The 25,715-nt window shown below is 54.6% G+C and overlaps 1 protein-coding gene across 1 annotated transcript in view; it reads right to left on the reverse strand.

Moving 5' to 3' along the window:
- Positions 1-929: 929 nt before the first annotated feature.
- The window catches only part of LOC129865972 (uncharacterized), a gene marked incomplete at its 5' end in the record, with an annotated part of 121,753 nt that continues 96,967 nt past the window's right edge, over positions 930-25,715 (reverse strand). The window contains 2 exon segments of the mRNA XM_055939098.1: positions 930-2,672; positions 3,416-3,506. Coding sequence (XP_055795073.1) covers positions 2,598-2,672; positions 3,416-3,506 — 166 coding nt within the window.

Genomic DNA, 25,715 nt, shown 5'->3' on the forward strand with positions numbered 1-25,715 from the left:
GCACACTGCAGCTTGGGTTGGCCTACTATCAGCCTACTGCACACTGCAGCTTGGGTTGGCCTACTATCAGCCTACTGCACACCGCAGCTACTGTGGTTGAAATACTATCTGTAGAGGTGCTGTGTTTATCAGCATCATAAAAGCTGATAGTATTTCAACCACATCAAATATGGATCTTACAAACCGGTCAAATTGATGTCATTTGGACATTCAGCACTGAAAATCTCAATTAAAAGAAAGTCATTTTCTCCGTGAAAGAAGCAGCGATGACAGAGAACTTTACTGATGTAAACTATACTGAACAAAAACATAAACACAACAGCCATTTTAATTTAAGCCCCTAATCTATGGATTTCACATGACTGGGCAGGGGTGAAGCTCTGCCCAGGGTATAGGCCCACCCACTGGGGAGTCAGGCCCAGCCAATCATAATTAGTTTTCCCCCACAAAAGGGCTTTATTACAGACAGAAATACTCCTCAGTTTCATCAGCTGTCCGGGTGACTGGTCTCAGACGATCCCGCAGGTGAAGAAGCCGGATGTGGAGGTCCTGGGTTGGCGTGGTTACAAGTGGTCTGCGGTTGTGAGGCCGGTTGGACACTCTGCCAAATTTTCTAAAATGACGTTGGAGGCGGCTTATGGTAGAGAAATTAACATTACATTCTATGGAATCATCTCTGGTGGACATTCCTGCAGTCAGCATCCCAAATGCAAGCTCCCTCAAAACTTGGGACATTTGTGGCATTGTGTTGTGTGACAAAAACTGCACATTTGAGTGGTATTTTAGTGTCCCCAGCACAAGGTGCACCTGTGTAATGATCATGCTGTTTAATCAGCTTCTTGATATGCCACACCTGGCAGGGAGATGGATTTTTATTGGTAAAGAAGAAATGTTCACTAACAGGAATGTAAACAAATTTAGGCCCAGCATTCAAGAGAATGGAACAGGGATCTTTTATTTCAGCTCATGAAACGCATGGGACCAACACTTTACATTTTGCATTTATATATATTTATATTTTTGTTTCAGTATACTGTAGATTGAAACATTCATTCTATTGATTTCATGACATTCTGTTGAGCAAGAGTTCATTTAGTCTTCTAGGGCAACATATAAACAGAAGGGAAGCTGCATGTATCTAACTATAGACAAGTTGACTAACAAATAGACTAACAAAGTGTCGGACATTATAAGGCAGAAACATATCTACATCAGGTAAAACTAAATCCTCCTTGAAAACAATAGTTCCGTCATCTCTGTAGTCTACAGTCATGTTCTATATTAGCGGGTCTGGCTCAGGTGTGGGCCTCAGATGATTCACTTTATCACAGGCGGTTGTGCACAGGGTTATTCACAAAACAGATGCCACTAGCAGATATATTGTTGTATTTTCCCAGTGGTTCTCTCTGTAATAAACACATAGGTTAAATCCCAAATGGGGCCTTATTCCCTATGTAGCCCACCATAGGGCTCTGGTCTAAAGTAGTGCACTGTATAGGGTTCCATAGGGCTCTGGTCTAAAGTAGTGCACTATATAGGGAATAAGGTTCTATAGGGCTCTGGTCTAAAGTAGTGCACTATATAGGGAATAGGGTTCTATAGGGCTCTGGTCTAAAGTGGTGCACTATGTAGGGAATAGGGTGCCATTTGAGATGCATATAGACTACGGTAGACGTTGTCCTATAAAACTCGGCTTGTTGTGTTCAGTCAGAAGAATATTTTGAAACAAGGAACTAAAAACAAAGGAGTTTTTTTAAAACTTTGTTTCAGAACATCGTCTCTCGCTTCTAGAAATAAAATGCAAATGAGAATTACTTAAAAATCATACAATGTGATTTTATGGATTTTTGTTTTAGATTCCGTCTCTCACAGTTGAAATGTACCTATGATAAAAATGACAGACGTCTACATGCTTTGTAAGTAGGAAAACCTGCAAAATCGGCAGTGTTTCAAATACTTGTTCTCCCCACTGTATATCGTCTGTCCAACGTTGAAGCAAGTGGGCCAGCAGTTACAGAATCCTCCTTCAACAGGAAGTGGGCCAGCAGTTACAGAATCCTCCTTCAACAGGAAGTGGTAAGTGGGCCAGAAGGTACAGAATCCTCCTTCAACAGGAAGTGGGCCAGAAGGTACAGTATCTTCCTTCAACAGGAAGTGGGCCAGAAGTTACAGAATCCTCCTTCAACAGGAAGTGGGCCAGAAGGTATATAGTATCAGTATCTTCCTTCCTGTCAGTTTAGTGGTTGTCTGTCCAAATGAACAGGAAGATCTGTATCATAAACGATGTCTTTACAAACTGATCACGTATAAGTCCCAAACTGCACCCTACTGTATTCTTTATGGGGCCATGGTCAAAAGTAGTGAACTATATCGGGAATAGGGGGCCAACTCCAATCTAAAGAAGTGCACTATATAGGGAATAGTGTGCATTTGAGATGCAGTTACTGAGAATATCTCCACACACAGAGATAATGCCCTCTCTTCTTCTAACACTCCTGAATCAATGTACGTAGGCAGGATATATCATGAGGATTCTCCATTGGCCAACAATACATCTCTATATTTATTCTTCTATTTCTCCTCTGTGTCTACCCGTCTCAGTCGACCAGAGACTTGAGGTCTGGTAAGCCGGTCAGTTTGAGGTCCAGCAGCATCTGACCATAGGCTTTACCCTAAAGAGGGGGGGGGGGGGGGGAGAGTGAGAGAGAGAGAGAGAGAGAGAGAGAGAGAGAGAGAGAGAGAGAGAGGAGAGAGAGAGAGAGAGAGAGAGAGAGAGAGAGAGAGAGAGAGAGAGAGAGAGAGAGAGAGAGAGAGAGAGAGAGAGAGAGAGAGAGAGAGAGAGAGAGAGAGAGAGAGAGAGAGAGAGAGAGAGAGAGAGAGAGACAGACAGAGAGAGACAGACAGAGAGAGACAGAGAGAGAGAGACACACAGAGAGAGACACAGAGAGAGAGAGAGAGAGATTTAAACCCTTTATACTGTAAGCCTTACAGCTAAATTATGTTAATGTGTTAGCAGAAATCTCACTAAGAATTCGCTATTTTACTGATAAGACTAAAAAACACGTGCCTGCATGTGTAACCCTTTGATGTAACAGTTCTAGTGGGCCAATAAAAGGCTTTACAGGGCTGCTGTCACCACTGGGGTGTGACAGAGAAGAGGGGGAACGGAGGGAGGGAGGGAGGGAGTAGGAGTGAAATGGTGAAGGGTATAAAGAGAGGAGAAAGGGGGAATTAGGATGGGACGAGGGAGGGGAGGAGAGGAAGGGAGGGAGTGAGGGAGGGAAGTGTGGACCTAAGAGGTCAGGGGTGAGGGGTAGAAGGTGAGAGGAACAGGGGCAACAGGACAGAAGAGAGAAAGGAGAAGGGGGTTGTGGGATACGGGAAAAGAGGTGAGGGGTCACGGTGTGTGTATTACCTGAGGGTCACAGCGTATCGATGCCACCCCACCGCCTCCCAGAGAGCATTGCAGGACGAAGTTGAGAGCATGAATCCCTGGTAACTCATAACTACACACACACACACACACACACACACACACACACACACACACACACACACACACACACACACACACAGAGGAAGAGGAGAGAAGGTAACACACACACACACACACACACACACACACACACACACACACACACACACACACACAAACAAAGACACACACACACACAGACACAGACACAGACACACACACACACACACACAGACACAGACACAGACACACACACACACACACAGACACACACACACACACACACACACACACACACACACACACACACACACACACACACACACACACAGACACACACACACAGACACACACACACACACACACACGCAAGCTCTTGTTAGCATAATCAATGTCAGACGTGGTGCTGTGGTTAGATGCTGGAGGAAACAGAGTCCCAAAAGGCAACCTATTCCCTATATAGTGCACTACTTTAGACCCATTGGGTCGTGGTGCACTATATAGGGAATAGGGAATCATTTGGGAATCCGGCCTACAGCCCTCCTCCACCCTAGACTGATCCCTTGGTGTGGAGGCTCATTAAAACACATCTGCTGTCTGTTAAATTACCATGGAGACGACCCCCCCGCTCTCCAGTAATACCATGGAGACGACCCCCCCTCTCTCCAGTAATACCATGGAGACGACCCCCCCCTCTCCAGTAATACCATGGAGACGACCCCCCCTCTCCCCAGTAATACCATGGAGACGACCCCCCCTCTCTCTAGTAATACCATGGAGACGACCCCCCCTCTCTCTAGTAATACCATGGAGACGACCACCCCTCTCTAGTAATACCATGGAGACGACCCCCCCTCTCCCCAGTAATACCATGGAGACGACCCCCCCTCTCTCCAGTAATACCATGGAGACGACCCCCCCTCTCTCCAGTAATACCATGGAGACGACCCCCCCCCTCTCTCTAGTAATACCATGGAGACGACCCCCCCTCTCTAGTAATACCATGGAGACGACCCCCCCCTCTCTAGTAATACCATGGAGACGACCCCCCCTCTCCAGTAATACCATGGAGACGACCCCCCCTCTCTAGTAATACCATGGAGACGACCCCCCCTCTCTAGTAATACCATGGAGACGACCCCCTCTCTCTAGTAATACCATGGAGACGACCCCCCCTCTCTAGTAATACCATGGAGACAACCCCCCCTCTCTAGTAATACCATGGAGACAACCCCCCCTCTCCCCAGTAATACCATGGAGACGACCCCCCCTCTCTAGTAATACCATGGAGACGACCCCCCCTCTCTAGTAATACCATGGAGATAACCCCCCCTCTCTAGTAATACCATGGAGACGACCCCCCCTCTCTAGTAATACCATGGAGACAACCCCCCCTCTCTAGTAATACCATTGAGACAACCCCCCCTCTCCCCAGTAATACCATGGAGACGACCCCCCCTCTCTAGTAATACCATGGAGACAACCCCCCCCTCTCTCCAGTAATACCATGGAGATGACCCCCCCCTCTCTAGTAATACCATGGAGACGACCCCCCCTCTCTAGTAATACCATGGAGACAACCCCCCCCTCTCTCTAGTAATACCATGGAGACGACCCCCCCCTCTCTCCAGTAATACCATGGAGACGACCCCCCCCTCTCTAGTAATACCATGGAGACAACCCCCCCTCTCTCCAGTAATACCATGGAGACGACCCCCCCTCTCTAGTAATACCATGGAGACGACCCCCCCTCTCTCCAGTAATACCATGGAGACGACCCACCCCCTCCCCAGTAATACCATGGAGACGACCCCCCCATCTCTCCAGTAATACCATGGAGACGACCCCCCCCTCTCCCCAGTAATACCATGGAGACGACCCCCCCCCTCTCCCCAGTAATACCATGGAGACGACCCCCCCATCTCTCCAGTAATACCATGGAGACGACCCCCCCTCTCTCCAGTAATACCATGGAGACGAACCCCCCTCTCTAGTAATACCATGGAGACGACCCCCCCTCTCTCTAGTAATACCATGGAGACGACCCCCCCTCTCCAGTAATACCATGGAGAAGACCCCCCCTCTCTCTAGTAATACCATGGAGACGACCCCCCCTCTCTCTAGTAATACCATGGAGACGACCCCCCCTCTCTCCAGTAATACCATGGAGACGACCCCCCCTCTCTCTAGTAATACCATGGAGACGACCCCCCCTCTCTAGTAATACCATGGAGACGACCCCCCCTCTCTCCAGTAATACCATGGAGACGACCCCCCCCTCTCTAGTAATACCATGGAGACGACCCCCCCTCTCTCTAGTAATACCATGGAGACGACCCCCCCTCTCTCTAGTAATACCATGGAGACGACCCCCCCTCTCTCTTGTAATACCATGGAGACGACCCCCCCTCTCTCTAGTAATACCATGGAAACGACCCCCCCTCTCTCTAGTAATACCATGGAGACGACCCCCCCTCTCTCTAGTAATTCCATGGAGACGACCCCCCCTCTCTCTAGTAATACCATGGAGACGACCCCCCCTCTCTCCAGTAATACCATGGAGACGACCCCCCCTCTCTCTAGTAATACCATGGAGACGACCCCCCCTCTCTAGTAATACCATGGAGACGACCCCCCCTCTCTAGTAATACCATGGAGACGACCCCCCCTCTCTCTAGTAATACCATGGAGACGACCCCCCCTCTCTCTAGTAATACCATGGAGACGACCCCCCCTCTCTAGTAATACCATGGAGACGACCCCCCCTCTCTAGTAATACCATGGAGACGACCCCCCCTCTCTCTAGTAATACCATGGAGACGACCCCCCCTCTCTCTCCAGTAATACCATGGAGACGACCACCCCCCCTCTCTCCAGTAATACCATGGAGACGACCCCCCCCCCCTCTCTAGTAATACCATGGAGACGACCCCCTCCTCTCTCCAGTAATACCATGGAGACGACCCCCCCTCTCTCCAGTAATACCATGGAGACGACCCCCCCCTCTCTCCAGTAATACCATGGAGACGACCCCCCCTCTCTCCAGTAATACCATGGAGACGACCCCCCCCCTCTCTCCAGTAATACCATGGAGACGACCCCCCCCTCTCTCCAGTAATACCATGGAGACGACCCCCCCTCTCTCCAGTAATACCATGGAGACGACCCCCCCTCTCTAGTAATACCATGGAGACAACCCCCCCTCTCTAGTAATACCATGAAGACAACCCCCCCTCTCTCCAGTAATACCATGGAGACGACCCCCCCGCTCTCCAGTAATACCATGGAGACGACCCCCCCTCTCTCCAGTAATACCATGGAGACGACCCCCCCCTCTCCAGTAATACCATGGAGACGACCCCCCCTCTCCCCAGTAATACCATGGAGACGACCCCCCCTCTCTCCAGTAATACCATGGAGACGACCCCCCCTCTCTCTAGTAATACCATGGAGACGACCCCCCCTCTCTCTAGTAATACCATGGAGACGACCACCCCTCTCTAGTAATACCATGGAGACGACCCCCCCTCTCCCCAGTAATACCATGGAGACGACCCCCCCTCTCTCCAGTAATACCATGGAGACGACCCCCCCTCTCCCCAGTAATACCATGGAGACGACCCCCCCTCTCTAGTAATACCATGGAGACGACCCCCCCTCTCTAGTAATACCATGGAGACGACCCCCCCTCTCCAGTAATACCATGGAGACGACCCCCCCTCTCTAGTAATACCATGGAGACGACCCCCCCTCTCCCCAGTAATACCATGGAGACGACCCCCCCTCTCTCCAGTAATACCATGGAGACGACCCCCCCTCTCTCCAGTAATACCATGGAGACGACCACCCCTCTCTAGTAATACCATGGAGACGACCCCCCCTCTCCCCAGTAATACCATGGAGACGACCCCCCCTCTCTCCAGTAATACCATGGAGACGACCCCCCCTCTCCCCAGTAATACCATGGAGACGACCCCCTCCTCTCTCCAGTAATACCATGGAGACGACCCCCCCCTCTCTCCAGTAATACCATGGAGACGACCCCCCCCTCTCTCCAGTAATACCATGGAGACGACCCCCCCTCTCTCCAGTAATACCATGGAGACGACCCCCCCCCTCTCTCCAGTAATACCATGGAGACGACCCCCCCCTCTCTCCAGTAATACCATGGAGACGACCCCCCCTCTCTCCAGTAATACCATGGAGACGACCCCCCCTCTCTAGTAATACCATGGAGACAACCCCCCCTCTCTAGTAATACCATGGAGACAACCCCCCCTCTCTCCAGTAATACCATGGAGACGACCCCCCCGCTCTCCAGTAATACCATGGAGACGACCCCCCCTCTCTCCAGTAATACCATGGAGACGACCCCCCCCTCTCCAGTAATACCATGGAGACGACCCCCCCTCTCCCCAGTAATACCATGGAGACGACCCCCCCTCTCTCCAGTAATACCATGGAGACGACCCCCCCTCTCTCTAGTAATACCATGGAGACGACCCCCCCTCTCTCTAGTAATACCATGGAGACGACCACCCCTCTCTAGTAATACCATGGAGACGACCCCCCCTCTCCCCAGTAATACCATTGAGACGACCCCCCCTCTCTCCAGTAATACCATGGAGACGACCCCCCCTCTCCCCAGTAATACCATGGAGACGACCCCCCCCTCTCTAGTAATACCATGGAGACGACCCCCCCTCTCTAGTAATACCATGGAGACGACCCCCCCTCTCCAGTAATACCATGGAGACGACCCCCCCTCTCTAGTAATACCATGGAGACGACCCCCCCTCTCCCCAGTAATACCATGGAGACGACCCCCCCTCTCTCCAGTAATACCATGGAGACGACCCCCCCTCTCTCCAGTAATACCATGGAGACGACCACCCCTCTCTAGTAATACCATGGAGACGACCCCCCCTCTCCCCAGTAATACCATGGAGACGACCCCCCCTCTCTCCAGTAATACCATGGAGACGACCCCCCCTCTCCCCAGTAATACCATGGAGACGACCCCCCCCCTCTCTAGTAATACCATGGAGACGACCCCCCCCTCTCTAGTAATACCATGGAGACGACCCCCCCTCTCCAGTAATACCATGGAGACGACCCCCCCTCTCTAGTAATACCATGGAGACGACCCCCCCTCTCTCTAGTAATACCATGGAGACGACCCCCCCTCTCTAGTAATACCATGGAGACGACCCCCTCTCTCTAGTAATACCATGGAGACGACCCCCCCTCTCTAGTAATACCATGGAGACAACCCCCCCTCTCTAGTAATACCATGGAGACGACCCCCCCTCTCTAGTAATACCATGGAGACAACCCCCCCTCTCTAGTAATACCATGGAGACGACCCCCCCTCTCTAGTAATACCATGGAGACAACCCCCCCTCTCTAGTAATACCATGGAGACAACCCCCCCTCTCCCCAGTAATACCATGGAGACGACCCCCCCTCTCTAGTAATACCATGGAGACAACCCCCCCTCTCTAGTAATACCATGGAGACAACCCCCCCTCTCCCCAGTAATACCATGGAGACGACCCCCCCCTCTCTAGTAATACCATGGAGACAACCCCCCCCTCTCTCCAGTAATACCATGGAGATGACCCCCCCCTCTCTAGTAATACCATGGAGACGACCCCCCCTCTCTAGTAATACCATGGAGACAACCCCCCCCTCTCTCTAGTAATACCATGGAGACGACCCCCCCCTCTCTCCAGTAATACCATGGAGACGACCCCCCCTCTCTAGTAATACCATGGAGACAACCCCCCCTCTCTCCAGTAATACCATGGAGACGACCCCCCCTCTCTAGTAATACCATGGAGACGACCCCCCCTCTCTCCAGTAATACCATGGAGACGACCCCCCCCCTCTCCCCAGTAATACCATGGAGACGACCCCCCCATCTCTCCAGTAATACCATGGAGACGACCCCCCCCTCTCCCCAGTAATACCATGGAGACGACCCCCCCCTCTCCCCAGTAATACCATGGAGACGACCCCCCCATCTCTCCAGTAATACCATGGAGACGACCCCCCCTCTCTCCAGTAATACCATGGAGACGAACCCCCCTCTCTAGTAATACCATGGAGACGACCCCCCCTCTCTCTAGTAATACCATGGAGACGACCCCCCCTCTCCAGTAATACCATGGAGACGACCCCCCCTCTCTCTAGTAATACCATGGAGACGACCCCCCCCTCTCTAGTAATACCATGGAGACGACCCCCCCTCTCTCCAGTAATACCATGGAGACGACCCCCCCTCTCTCTAGTAATACCATGGAGACGACCCCCCCTCTCTAGTAATACCATGGAGACGACCCCCCCTCTCTCCAGTAATACCATGGAGACGACCCCCCCCTCTCTAGTAATACCATGGAGACGACCCCCCCTCTCTCTAGTAATACCATGGAGACGACCCCCCCTCTCTCTAGTAATACCATGGAGACGACCCCCCCTCTCTCTAGTAATACCATGGAGACGACCCCCCCTCTCTCTAGTAATACCATGGAGACGACCCCCCCTCTCTCTAGTAATACCATGGAGACGACCCCCCCTCTCTCTAGTAATACCATGGAGACGACCCCCCCTCTCTCTAGTAATACCATGGAGACGACCCCTCTCTCCAGTAATACCATGGAGACGACCCCCCCTCTCTCTAGTAATACCATGGAGACGACCCCCCCTCTCTAGTAATACCATGGAGACGACCCCCCCTCTCTAGTAATACCATGGAGACGACCCCCCCTCTCTCTAGTAATACCATGGAGACGACCCCCCCTCTCTCTCCAGTAATACCATGGAGACGACCACCCCCCCTCTCTCCAGTAATACCATGGAGACGACCCCCCCCCCTCTCTAGTAATACCATGGAGACGACCCCCTCCTCTCTCCAGTAATACCATGGAGACGACCCCCCCTCTCTCCAGTAATACCATGGAGACGACCCCCCCTCTCTCCAGTAATACCATGGAGACGACCCCCCCTCTCTCCAGTAATACCATGGAGACAACCCCCCTCTCTAGTAATACCATGGAGACAACCCCCCCTCTCTCCAGTAATACCATGGAGACGACCCCCCCGCTCTCCAGTAATACCATGGAGACGACCCCCCCTCTCTCCAGTAATACCATGGAGACGACCCCCCCCTCTCCAGTAATACCATGGAGACGACCCCCCCTCTCCCCAGTAATACCATGGAGACGACCCCCCCTCTCTCCAGTAATACCATGGAGACGACCCCCCCTCTCTCTAGTAATACCATGGAGACGACCCCCCCTCTCTCTAGTAATACCATGGAGACGACCACCCCTCTCTAGTAATACCATGGAGACGACCCCCCCTCTCCCCAGTAATACCATGGAGACGACCCCCCCTCTCTCCAGTAATACCATGGAGACGACCCCCCCTCTCCCCAGTAATACCATGGAGACGACCCCCCCCTCTCTAGTAATACCATGGAGACGACCCCCCCTCTCTAGTAATACCATGGAGACGACCCCCCCTCTCCAGTAATACCATGGAGACGACCCCCCCTCTCTAGTAATACCATGGAGACGACCCCCCCTCTCTCTAGTAATACCATGGAGACGACCCCCCCTCTCTAGTAATACCATGGAGACGACCCCCTCTCTCTAGTAATACCATGGAGACGACCCCCTCTCTCTAGTAATACCATGGAGACGACCCCCCCTCTCTAGTAATACCATGGAGACAACCCCCCCTCTCTAGTAATACCATGGAGACAACCCCCCCTCTCCCCAGTAATACCATGGAGACGACCCCCCCTCTCTAGTAATACCATGGAGACGACCCCCCCTCTCTAGTAATACCATGGAGACAACCCCCCCTCTCTAGTAATACCATGGAGACGACCCCCCCTCTCTAGTAATACCATGGAGACAACCCCCCGTCTCTAGTAATACCATGGAGACAACCCCCCCTCTCCCCAGTAATACCATGGAGACGACCCCCCCTCTCTAGTAATACCATGGAGACAACCCCCCCCTCTCTCCAGTAATACCATGGAGATGATCCCCCCCTCTCTAGTAATACCATGGAGACGACCCCCCCTCTCTAGTAATACCATGGAGACAACCCCCCCTCTCTCTAGTAATACCATGGAGACGACCCCCCCCTCTCTCCAGTAATACCATGGAGACGACCCCCCCTCTCTAGTAATACCATGGAGACAACCCCCCCTCTCTCCAGTAATACCATGGAGACGACCCCCCCTCTCTAGTAATACCATGGAGACGACCCCCCCTCTCTCCAGTAATACCATGGAGACGACCCCCCCCCTCTCCCCAGTAATACCATGGAGACGACCCCCCCATCTCTCCAGTAATACCATGGAGACGACCCCCCCCTCTCCCCAGTAATACCATGGAGACGACCCCCCCCTCTCCCCAGTAATACCATGGAGACGACCCCCCCATCTCTCCAGTAATACCATGGAGACGACCCCCCCTCTCTCCAGTAATACCATGGAGACGAACCCCCCTCTCTAGTAATACCATGGAGACGACCCCCCCTCTCTCTAGTAATACCATGGAGACGACCCCCCCTCTCCAGTAATACCATGGAGACGACCCCCCCTCTCTCTAGTAATACCATGGAGACGACCCCCCCTCTCTCTAGTAATACCATGGAGACGACCCCCCCTCTCTCCAGTAATACCATGGAGACGACCCCCCCTCTCTCTAGTAATACCATGGAGACGACCCCCCCTCTCTAGTAATACCATGGAGACGACCCCCCCCTCTCTCCAGTAATACCATGGAGACGACCCCCCCCTCTCTAGTAATACCATGGAGACGACCCCCCCTCTCTCTAGTAATACCATGGAGACGACCCCCCCTCTCTCTAGTAATACCATGGAGACGACCCCCCCTCTCTCTAGTAATACCATGGAGACGACCCCCCCTCTCTCTAGTAATACCATGGAGACGACCCCCCCTCTCTCTAGTAATACCATGGAGACGACCCCCCCTCTCTCTAGTAATACCATGGAGACGACCCCCCCTCTCTCTAGTAATACCATGGAGACGACCCCCCCTCTCTCTAGTAATACCATGGAGACGACCCCCCCTCTCTCTAGTAATACCATGGAGACGACCCCCCCTCTCTCTAGTAATACCATGGAGACGACCCCCCCTCTCTCTAGTAATACCATGGAGACGACCCCCCCTCTCTAGTAATACCATGGAGACGACCCCCCCTCTCTAGTAATACCATGGAGACGACCCCCCCTCTCTAGTAATACCATGGAGACGACCCCCCCTCTCTCTAGTAATACCATGGAGACGACCCCCCCTCTCTCTCCAGTAATACCATGGAGACGACCACCCCCCCTCTCTCCAGTAATACCATGGAGACGACCCCCCCCCCTCTCTAGTAATACCATGGAGACGACCCCCCCTCTCTCCAGTAATACCATGGAGACGACCCCCCCCCCTCTCCCCAGTAATACCATGGAGACGACCCCCCCATCTCTCCAGTAATACCATGGAGACGACCCCCCCCTCTCCCCAGTAATACCATGGAGACGACCCCCCCCTCTCCCCAGTAATACCATGGAGACGACCCCCCCCTCTCCCCAGTAATACCATGGAGACGACCCCCCCATCTCTCCAGTAATACCATGGAGACGACCCCCCCTCTCTCCAGTAATACCATGGAGACGAACCCCCCTCTCTAGTAATACCATGGAGACGACCCCCCCTCTCTAGTAATACCATGGAGACGACCCCCCCTCTCTAGTAATACCATGGAGACGACCCCCCCTCTCTAGTAATACCATGGAGACGACCCCCCCTCTCTCTAGTAATACCATGGAGACGACCCCCCCTCTCTCTCCAGTAATACCATGGAGACGACCACCCCCCCTCTCTCCAGTAATACCATGGAGACGACCCCCCCCCCTCTCTAGTAATACCATGGAGACGACCCCCCCCTCTCTCCAGTAATACCATGGAGACGACCCCCCCTCTCTCCAGTAATACCATGGAGACGACCCCCCCCTCTCTCCAGTAATACCATGGAGACGACCCCCCCTCTCTCCAGTAATACCATGGAGACGACCCCCCCCTCTCTCCAGTAATACCATGGAGACGACCCCCCCCTCTCTCCAGTAATACCATGGAGACGACCCCCCCTCTCTCCAGTAATACCATGGAGACGACCCCCCCTCTCTAGTAATACCATGGAGACAACCCCCCCTCTCTAGTAATACCATGGAGACAACCCCCCCTCTCTCCAGTAATACCATGGAGACGACCCCCCCTCTCTCTAGTAATACCATGGAGACAACCCCCCCTCTCCCCAGTAATACCATGGAGACGACCACCCCTCTCTCCCCAGTAATACCATGGAGACAACCCCCCCTCTCTCCAGTAATACCATGGAGACGACCCCCCCTCTCCCCAGTAATACCATGGAGACGACCACCCCTCTCTCCCCAGTAATACCATGGAGACGACCACCCCCCTCTCTAGTAATACCATGGAGACGACCCCCCCTCTCTCCAGTAATACCATGGAGACGACCCCCCCTCTCTCCAGTAATACCATGGAGACGACCCCCCCCTCTCTCCAGTAATACCATGGAGACGACCCCCCCTCTCTCCAGTAATACCATGGAGACGACCCCCCCCTCTCTCCAGTAATACCATGGAGACGACCCCCCCTCTCTAGTAATACCATGGAGACGACCCCCCCTCTCTCCAGTAATACCATGGAGACGACCCCCCCTCTCTCCAGTAATACCATGGAGACGACCCCCCCTCTCTCCAGTAATACCATGGAGACGACCCCCCCCTCTCTCTAGTAATACCATGGAGACGACCCCCCCTCTCCAGTAATACCATGGAGACGACCACCCCTCTCTCCAGTAATACCATGGAGACGACCACCCCTCTCTCCAGTAATACCATGGAGACGACCACCCCCCTCTCTCCAGTAATACCATGGAGACGACCCCCCCTCTCCCCAGTAATACCATGGAGACGACCACCCCTCTCTCCAGTAATACCATGGAGACGACCCCCCCTCTCTCTAGTAATACCATGGAGACGACCCCCCCTCTCTAGTAATACCATGGAGACGACCCCCCCCTCTCTCTAGTAATACCATGGAGACGACCACCCCTCTCCCCAGTAATACCATGGAGACGACCCCCCCTCTCTCCAGTAATACCATGGAGACGACCCCCCCTCTCCCCAGTAATACCATGGAGACGACCCCCCCTCTCTAGTAATACCATGGAGACAACCCCCCCTCTCTAGTAATACCATGGAGACGACCACCCCCCTCTCTAGTAATACCATGGAGACGACCACCCCCCTCTCTCCAGTAATACCATGGAGACGACCCCCCCTCTCTAGTAATACCATGGAGACGACCCCCCCTCTCTCTAGTAATACCATGGAGACGACCCCCCCTCTCTCTAGTAATACCATGGAGACGACCCCCCCTCTCCCCAGTAATACCATGGAGACGACCACCCCCCTCTCTCTCTAGTAATACCATGGAGACGACCCCCCCTCTCTAGTAATACCATGGAGACGACCCCCCCTCTCTCCAGTAATACCATGGAGACGACCCCCCCTCTCTCCAGTAATACCATGGAGACGACCACCCGTCTCTCCAGTAATACCATGGAGACGACCCCCCCTCTCTCCAGTAATACCATGGAGACGACCCCCCCCTCTCTCTCCAGTAATACCATGGAGACGACCCCCCCTCTCTCCAGTAATACCATGGAGACGACCCCCCCCTCTCTCCAGTAATACCATGGAGACGACCACCCCTCTCTCCAGTAATACCATGGAGACGACCCCCCCTCTCTCCAGTAATACCATGGAGACGACCCCCCCTCTCCAGTAATACCATGGAGACGACCCCCCCTCTCTAGTAATACCATGGAGACGACCCCCCCATCTCTCCAGTAATACCATGGAGACGACCACCCCCCCTCTCTCCAGTAATACCATGGAGACGACCCCCCCCCTCTCTAGTAATACCATGGAGACGACCCCCCCCTCTCTCCAGTAATACCATGGAGACGACCCCCCCTCTCTCCAGTAATACCATGGAGACGACCCCCCCTCTCTCCAGTAATGCCATGGAGACGACCCCCCCCTCTCTCCAGTAATACCATGGAGACGACCCCCCCTCTCTCCAGTAATACCATGGAGACGACCACCCCTCTCTCCCCAGTAATACCATGGAGACAACCCCCCCTCTCTCCAGTAATACCATGGAGACGACCCCCCCTCTCCCCAGTAATACCATGGAGACGACCACCCCTCTCTCCCCAGTAATACCATGGAGACGACCACCCCCCTCTCTAGTAATACCATGGAGACGACCCCCCCTCTCTCCAGTAATACCATGGAGACGACCCCCCCTCTCTCCAGTAATACCATGGAGACGACCCCCCCCTCTCTCCAGTAATACCATGGAGACGACCCCCCCTCTCTCCAGTAATACCATGGAGACGACCCCCCCCTCTCTCCAGTAATACCATGGAGACGACCCCCCCTCTCTCCAGTAATACCATGGAGACGACCCCCCCCTCTCTCCAGTAATACCATGGAGACGACCCCCCCACTCTAGTAATACCATGGAGACGACCCCCCCTCTCTCCAGTAATACCATGGAGACGACCCCCCCTCTCTCCAGTAAAACCATGGAGACGACCCCCCCTCTCTCCAGTAATACCATGGAGACGACCCCCCCCTCTCTCTTGTAATACCATGGAGACGACCCCCCCTCTCCAGTAATACCATGGAGACGACCCCCCCTCTCTCCAGTAATACCATGGAGACGACCACCCCCCTCTCTCCAGTAATACCATGGAGACGACCCCCCCTCTCCCCAATAATACCATGGAGACGACCACCCCTCTCTCCAGTAATACCATGGAGACGACCCCCCCTCTCTCTAGTAATACCATGGAGACGACCCCCCCTCTCTCTAGTAATACCATGGAGACGACCCCCCCTCTCTCCAGTAATACCATGGAGACGACCCCCCCTCTCTCTAGTAATACCATGGAGACGACCCCCCCTCTCTCCAGTAATACCATGGAGACGACCCCCCCTCTCTAGTAATACCATGGAGACAACCCCCCCTCTCTAGTAATACCATGGAGACAACCCCCCCTCTCTCCAGTAATACCATGGAGACGACCCCCCCTCTCTCTAGTAATACCATGGAGACAACCCCCCCTCTCCCCAGTAATACCATGGAGACGACCACCCCTCTCTCCCCAGTAATACCATGGAGACAACCCCCCCTCTCTCCAGTAATACCATGGAGACGACCCCCCCTCTCCCCAGTAATACCATGGAGACGACCACCCCTCTCTCCCCAGTAATACCATGGAGACGACCACCCCCCTCTCTAGTAATACCATGGAGACGACCCCCCCTCTCTCCAGTAATACCATGGAGACGACCCCCCCTCTCTCCAGTAATACCATGGAGACGACCCCCCCCTCTCTCCAGTAATACCATGGAGACGACCCCCCCTCTCTCCAGTAATACCATGGAGACGACCCCCCCCTCTCTCCAGTAATACCATGGAGACGACCCCCCCTCTCTAGTAATACCATGGAGACGACCCCCCCTCTCTCCAGTAATACCATGGAGACGACCCCCCCTCTCTCCAGTAATACCATGGAGACGACCCCCCCTCTCTCCAGTAATACCATGGAGACGACCCCCCCCTCTCTCTAGTAATACCATGGAGACGACCCCCCCTCTCCAGTAATACCATGGAGACGACCACCCCTCTCTCCAGTAATACCATGGAGACGACCACCCCTCTCTCCAGTAATACCATGGAGACGACCACCCCCCTCTCTCCAGTAATACCATGGAGACGACCCCCCCTCTCCCCAGTAATACCATGGAGACGACCACCCCTCTCTCCAGTAATACCATGGAGACGACCCCCCCCTCTCTCTAGTAATACCATGGAGACGACCCCCCCTCTCTAGTAATACCATGGAGACGACCCCCCCTCTCTCTAGTAATACCATGGAGACGACCACCCCTCTCCCCAGTAATACCATGGAGACGACCCCCCCTCTCTCCAGTAATACCATGGAGACGACCCCCCCTCTCCCCAGTAATACCATGGAGACGACCCCCCCTCTCTCCAGTAATACCATGGAGACCCACCCCCCCCTCTCTCCAGTAATACCATGGAGACGACCCCCCCTCTCTAGTAATACCATGGAGACGACCCCCCCTCTCTCCAGTAATACCATGGAGACGACCCCCCCTCTCTCCAGTAAAACCATGGAGACGACCCCCCCTCTCTCCAGTAATACCATGGAGACGACCCCCCCTTCTCTCTTGTAATACCATGGAGACGACCCCCCCTCTCCAGTAATACCATGGAGACGACCCCCCCTCTCTCCAGTAATACCATGGAGACGACCACCCCCCTCTCTCCAGTAATACCATGGAGACGACCCCCCCACTCCCCAGTAATACCATGGAGACGACCAACCCTCTCTCCAGTAATACCATGGAGACGACCCCCCCTCTCTCTAGTAATACCATGGAGACGACCCCCCCTCTCTCTAGTAATACCATGGAGACGACCCCCCCTCTCTCCAGTAATACCATGGAGACGACCCCCCCTCTCTCTAGTAATACCATGGAGACGACCCCCCCCCTCTCTCCAGTAATACCATGGAGACGACCCCCCCTCTCTCCAGTAATACCATGGAGACGACCCCCCCCCTCTCTCCAGTAATACCATGGAGACGACCACCCCTCTCTCCAGTAATACCATGGAGACGACCCCCCCTCTCTCCAGTAATACCATGGAGACGACCACCCCCCTCTCTCTAGTAATACCATGGAGACGACCCCCCCTCTCTCTAGTAATACCATGGAGACGACCCCCCCTCTCTCTAGTAATACCATGGAGACGACCCCCCCTCTCCAGTAATACCATGGAGACGACCACCCCCCTCTCCAGTAATACCATGGAGACGACCCCCCCTCTCTCTAGTAATACCATGGAGACGACCACCCCCCTCTCTCTAGTAATACCATGGAGACGACCCCCCCTCTCCAGTAATACCATGGAGACGACCCCCCCTCTCTCTAGTAATACCATGGAGACGACCCCCCCTCTCTCCAGTAATACCATGGAGACGACCCCCCCTCTCTCCAGTAATACCATGGAGACGACCCCCCCCTCTCTCCAGTAATACCATGGAGACGACCCCCCCTCTCTCCAGTAATACCATGGAGACGACCCCCCCCTCTCTCCAGTAATACCATGGAGACGACCCCCCCTCTCTAGTAATACCATGGAGACGACCCCCCCTCTCTCTAGTAATACCATGGAGACGACCCCCCCTCTCTAGTAATACCATGGAGACGACCCCCCCTCTCTCTAGTAATACCATGGAGACGACCACCCCTCTCCCCAGTAATACCATGGAGACGACCCCCCCTCTCTCCAGTAATACCATGGAGACGACCCCCCCTCTCCCCAGTAATACCATGGAGACGACCCCCCCTCTCTAGTAATACCATGGAGACAACCCCCCCTCTCTAGTAATACCATGGAGACGACCACCCCCCTCTCTCCAGTAATACTATGGAGACGACCCCCCCTCTCTAGTAATACCATGGAGACGACCCCCCCTCTCTCTAGTAATACCATGGAGACGACCCCCCCTCTCTCTAGTAATACCATGGAGACGACCCCCCCTCTCCCCAGTAATACCATGGAGACGACCACCCCCCTCTCTCTCTAGTAATACCATGGAGACGACCCCCCCTCTCTAGTAATACCATGGAGACGACCCCCCCCTCTCTCCAGTAATACCATGGAGACGACCCCCCCCTCTCTCCAGTAATACCATGGAGACGACCACCCCTCTCTCCAGTAATACCATGGAGACGACCCCCCCTCTCTCCAGTAATACCATGGAGACGACCCCCCCCCCTCTCTCCAGTAATACCATGGAGACGACCCCCCCTCTCTCCAGTAATACCATGGAGACGACCCCCCCCTCTCTCCAGTAATACCATGGAGACGACCACCCCTCTCTCCAGTAATACCATGGAGACGACCCCCCCTCTCTCTAGTAATACCATGGAGACGACCCCCCCTCTCTCTAGTAATACCATGGAGACGACCCCCCCTCTCTCCAGTAATACCATGGAGACGACCCCCCCTCTCTCTAGTAATACCATGGAGACGACCCCCCCCCTCTCTCCAGTAATACCATGGAGACGACCCCCCCTCTCTCCAGTAATACCATGGAGACGACCCCCCCCTCTCTCCAGTAATACCATGGAGACGACCACCCCCTCTCTCCAGTAATACCATGGAGACGACCCCCCCTCTCTCCAGTAATACCATGGAGACGACCACCCCCCTCTCTCTAGTAATACCATGGAGACGACCCCCCCTCTCTCTAGTAATACCATGGAGACGACCCCCCCTCTCTCTAGTAATACCATGGAGACGACCCCCCCTCTCCAGTAATACCATGGAGACGACCACCCCCCTCTCCAGTAATACCATGGAGACGACCCCCCCTCTCTCTAGTAATACCATGGAGACGACCACCCCCCTCTCTCTAGTAATACCATGGAGACGACCCCCCCTCTCCAGTAATACCATGGAGACGACCCCCCCTCTCTCTAGTAATACCATGGAGACGACCCCCCCTCTCTCCAGTAATACCATGGAGACGACCCCCCCTCTCTCCAGTAATACCATGGAGACGACCCCCCCCTCTCTCCAGTAATACCATGGAGACGACCCCCCCTCTCTCCAGTAATACCATGGAGACGACCCCCCCCTCTCTCCAGTAATACCATGGAGACGACCCCCCCTCTCTAGTAATACCATGGAGACGACCCCCCCTCTCTCCAGTAATACCATGGAGACGACCCCCCCTCTCTCCAGTAATACCATGGAGCCAACCCCCCCTCTCTCCAGTAATACCATGGAGACGACCCCCCCCTCTCTCTAGTAATACCATGGAGACGACCCCCCCTCTCCAGTAATACCATGGAGACGACCACCCCCTCTCTCCAGTAATACCATGGAGACGACCACCCCTCTCTCCAGTAATACCATGGAGACGACCACCCCCCTCTCTCCAGTAATACCATGGAGACGACCCCCCCTCTCCCCAGTAATACCATGGAGACGACCACCCCCCTCTCTCTCTAGTAATACCATGGAGACGACCCCCCCTCTCTAGTAATACCATGGAGACGACCCCCCCCTCTCTCCAGTAATACCATGGAGACGACCCCCCCCTCTCTCCAGTAATACCATGGAGACGACCACCCCTCTCTCCAGTAATACCATGGAGACGACCCCCCCTCTCTCCAGTAATACCATGGAGACGACCCCCCCCCCTCTCTCCAGTAATACCATGGAGACGACCCCCCCTCTCTCCAGTAATACCATGGAGACGACCCCCCCCTCTCTCCAGTAATACCATGGAGACGACCACCCCTCTCTCCAGTAATACCATGGAGACGACCCCCCCTCTCTCCAGTAATACCATGGAGACGACCCCCCCTCTCCAGTAATACCATGGAGACGACCCCCCCTCTCTAGTAATACCATGGAGACGACCCCCCCATCTCTCCAGTAATACCATGGAGACGACCACCCCCCCTCTCTCCAGTAATACCATGGAGACGACCCCCCCCCCTCTCTAGTAATACCATGGAGACGACCCCCCCCTCTCTCCAGTAATACCATGGAGACGACCCCCCCTCTCTCCAGTAATACCATGGAGACGACCCCCCCTCTCTCCAGTAATACCATGGAGACGACCCCCCCCTCTCTCCAGTAATACCATGGAGACGACCCCCCCTCTCTACAGTAATACCATGGAGACGACCACCCCTCTCTCCCCAGTAATACCATGGAGACAACCCCCCCTCTCTCCAGTAATACCATGGAGACGACCCCGCCTCTCCCCAGTAATACCATGGAGACGACCACCCCTCTCTCCCCAGTAATACCATGGAGACGACCACCCCCCTCTCTAGTAATACCATGGAGACGACCCCCCCTCTCTCCAGTAATACCATGGAGACGACCCCCCCTCTCTCCAGTAATACCATGGAGACGACCCCCCCCTCTCTCCAGTAATACCATGGAGACGACCCCCCCTCTCTCCAGTAATACCATGGAGACGACCCCCCCCTCTCTCCAGTAATACCATGGAGACGACCCCCCCTCTCTCCAGTAATACCATGGAGACGACCCCCCCCTCTCTCCAGTAATACCATGGAGACGACCCCCCCTCTCTAGTAATACCATGGAGACGACCCCCCCTCTCTCCAGTAATACCATGGAGACGACCCCCCCTCTCTCCAGTAAAACCATGGAGAGGACCCCCCCTCTCTCCAGTAATACCATGGAGACGACCCCCCCCTCTCTCTTGTAATACCATGGAGACGACCCCCCCTCTCCAGTAATACCATGGAGACGACCCCCCCTCTCTCCAGTAATACCATGGAGACGACCACCCCCCTCTCTCCAGTAATACCATGGAGACGACCCCCCATCTCCCCAGTAATACCATGGAGACGACCACCCCTCTCTCCAGTAATACCATGAAGACGACCCCCCCTCTCTCTAGTAATACCATGGAGACGACCCCCCCTCTCTAGTAATACCATGGAGACGACCCCCCCTCTCTCTAGTAATACCATGGAGACGACCACCCCTCTCCCCAGTAATACCATGGAGACGACCCCCCCTCTCTCCAGTAATACCATGGAGACGACCCCCCCTCTCCCCAGTAATACCATGGAGACGACCCCCCCTCTCTAGTAATACCATGGAGACAACCCCCCCCTCTCTAGTAATACCATGGAGACGACCACCCCCCTCTCTAGTAATACCATGGAGACGACCACCCCCCTCTCTCCAGTAATACCATGGAGACGACCCCCCCTCTCTAGTAATACCATGGAGACGACCCCCCCCTCTCTAGTAATACCATGGAGACGACCCCCCCTCTCTCTAGTAATACCATGGAGACGACCCCCCCTCTCCCCAGTAATACCATGGAGACGACCACCCCCCTCTCTCTCTAGTAATACCATGGAGACGACCCCCCCCTCTAGTAATACCATGGAGACGACCCCCCCCCTCTCTCCAGTAATACCATGGAGACGACCCCCCCTCTCTCCAGTAATACCATGGAGACGACCACCCCTCTCTCCAGTAATACCATGGAGACGACCCCCCCTCTCTCCAGTAATACCATGGAGACGACCCCCCCTCTCTCCAGTAATACCATGGAGACGACCCCCCCCTCTATCTAGTAATACCATGGAGACGACCCCCCCTCTCCAGTAATACCATGGAGACGACCACCCCTCTCTCCAGTAATACCATGGAGACGACCACCCCTCTCTCCAGTAATACCATGGAGACGACCACCCCCCTCTCTCCAGTAATACCATGGAGACGACCCCCCCTCTCCCCAGTAATACCATGGAGACGACCACCCCTCTCTCCAGTAATACCATGGAGACGACCCCCCCTCTCTCTAGTAATACCATGGAGACGACCCCCCCTCTCTAGTAATACCATGGAGACGACCCCCCCTCTCTCTAGTAATACCATGGAGACGACCACCCCTCTCCCCAGTAATACCATGGAGACGACCCCCCCTCTCTCCAGTAATACCATGGAGACGACCCCCCCTCTCCCCAGTAATACCATGGAGACGACCCCCCCTCTCTAGTAATACCATGGAGACAACCCCCCCCCTCTCTAGTAATACCATGGAGACGACCACCCCCCTCTCTAGTAATACCATGGAGACGACCACCCCCCTCTCTCCAGTAATACCATGGAGACGACCCCCCCTCTCTAGTAATACCATGGAGACGACCCTCCCTCTCTCTAGTAATACCATGGAGACGACCCCCCATCTCTCTAGTAATACCATGGAGACGACCCCCCCTCTCCCCAGTAATACCATGGAGACGACCACCCCCCTCTCTCTCTAGTAATACCATGGAGACGACCCCCCCTCTCTAGTAATACCATGGAGACGACCCCCCCCTCTCTCCAGTAATACCATGGAGACGACCCCCCCCTCTCTCCAGTAATACCATGGAGACGACCCCCCCTCTCTCCAGTAATACCATGGAGACGACCCCCCCTCTCTCCAGTAATACCATGGAGACGACCCCCCCCCTCTCTCCAGTAATACCATGGAGACGACCCCCCCTCTCTCCAGTAATACCATGGAGACGACCCCCCCCTCTCTCCAGTAATACCATGGAGACGACCACCCCTCTCTCCAGTAATACCATGGAGACGACCACCCCTCTCTCCCCAGTAATACCATGGAGACGACCACCCCCCTCTCTAGTAATACCATGGAGACGACCCCCCCTCTCTCCAGTAATACCATGGAGACGACCCCCCCTCTCTCCAGTAATACCATGGAGACGACCCCCCCCTCTCTCCAGTAATACCATGGAGACGACCCCCCCTCTCTCCAGTAATACCATGGAGACGACCCCCCCCTCTCTCCAGTAATACCATGGAGACGACCCCCCCTCTCTCCAGTAATACCATGGTGACGACCCCCCCCTCTCTCCAGTAATACCATGGAGACGACCCCCCCTCTCTAGTAATACCATGGAGACGACCCCCCCTCTCTCCAGTAATACCATGGAGACGACCCCCCCTCTCTCCAGTAAAACCATGGAGACGACCCCCCCTCTCTCCAGTAATACCATGGAGACGACCCCCCCTCTCTCTTGTAATACCATGGAGACGACCCCCCCTCTCCAGTAATACCATGGAGACGACCCCCCCCTCTCCAGTAATACCAGGGAGACGACCACCCCCCTCTCTCCAGTAATACCATGGAGACGACCCCCCCTCTCCCCAGTAATACCATGGAGACGACCACCCCTCTCTCCAGTAATACCATGGAGACGACCCCCCCTCTCTCTAGTAATACCATGGAGACGACCCCCCCTCTCTCAGTAATACCATGGAGACGACCCCCCCTCTCTCTAGTAATACCATGGAGACGACCACCCCTCTCTCCAGTAATACCATGGAGACGACCCCCCCTCTCTCCAGTAATACCATGGAGACGACCCCCCCTCTCCCCAGTAATACCATGGAGACGACCCCCCCTCTCTAGTAATACCATGGAGACAACCCCCCCCTCTCAAGTAATACCATGGAGACGACCACCCCCCTCTCTAGTAATACCATGGAGACGACCACCCCCCTCTCTCCAGTAATACCATGGAGACGACCCCCCCTCTCTAGTAATACCATGGAGACGACCCCCCCCTCTCTAGTAATACCATGGAGACGACCCCCCCTCTCTCTAGTAATACCATGGAGACGACCCCCCCTCTCCCCAGTAATACCATGGAGACGACCACCCCCTCTCTCTCTAGTAATACCATGGAGACGACCCCCCCTCTCTAGTAATACCATGGAGACGACCCCCCCCTCTCTCCAGTAATACCATGGAGACGACCCCCCCCTCTCTCCAGTAATACCATGGAGACGACCCCCCCCTCTCTCCAGTAATACCATGGAGACGACCCCCCCCTCTCTCCAGTAATACCATGGAGACGACCCCCCCTCTCTCCAGTAATACCATGGAGACGACCCCCCCTCTCTCCAGTAATACCATGGAGACGACCCCCCCTCTCTCCAGTAATACCATGGAGACGACCCCCCCCTCTCTCTAGTAATACCATGGAGACGACCCCCCCTCTCCAGTAATACCATGGAGACGACCACCCCTCTCTCCAGTAATACCATGGAGACGACCCCCCCCCTCTCTCCAGTAATACCATGGAGACGACCACCCCCCTCTCTCCAGTAATACCATGGAGACGACCCCCCCTCTCTCCAGTAATACCATGGAGACGACCACCCCCCTCTCTCCAGTAATACCATGGAGACGACCCCCCCTCTCTCCAGTAATACCATGGAGACGACCCCCCCTCTCTCTAGTAATACCATGGAGACGACCCCCCCTCTCTCTAGTAATACCATGGAGACGACCCCCCCTCTCCAGTAATACCATGGAGACGACCACCCCCCTCTCCAGTAATACCATGGAGACGACCCCCCCTCTCTCCAGTAATACCATGGAGACGACCACCCCCCTCTCTCTAGTAATACCATGGAGACGACCCCCCCTC

The sequence above is a fragment of the Salvelinus fontinalis genome, chromosome 11 (assembly GCF_029448725.1).
Source record: "Salvelinus fontinalis isolate EN_2023a chromosome 11, ASM2944872v1, whole genome shotgun sequence".
Lineage (NCBI taxonomy): Eukaryota > Metazoa > Chordata > Actinopteri > Salmoniformes > Salmonidae > Salvelinus > Salvelinus fontinalis.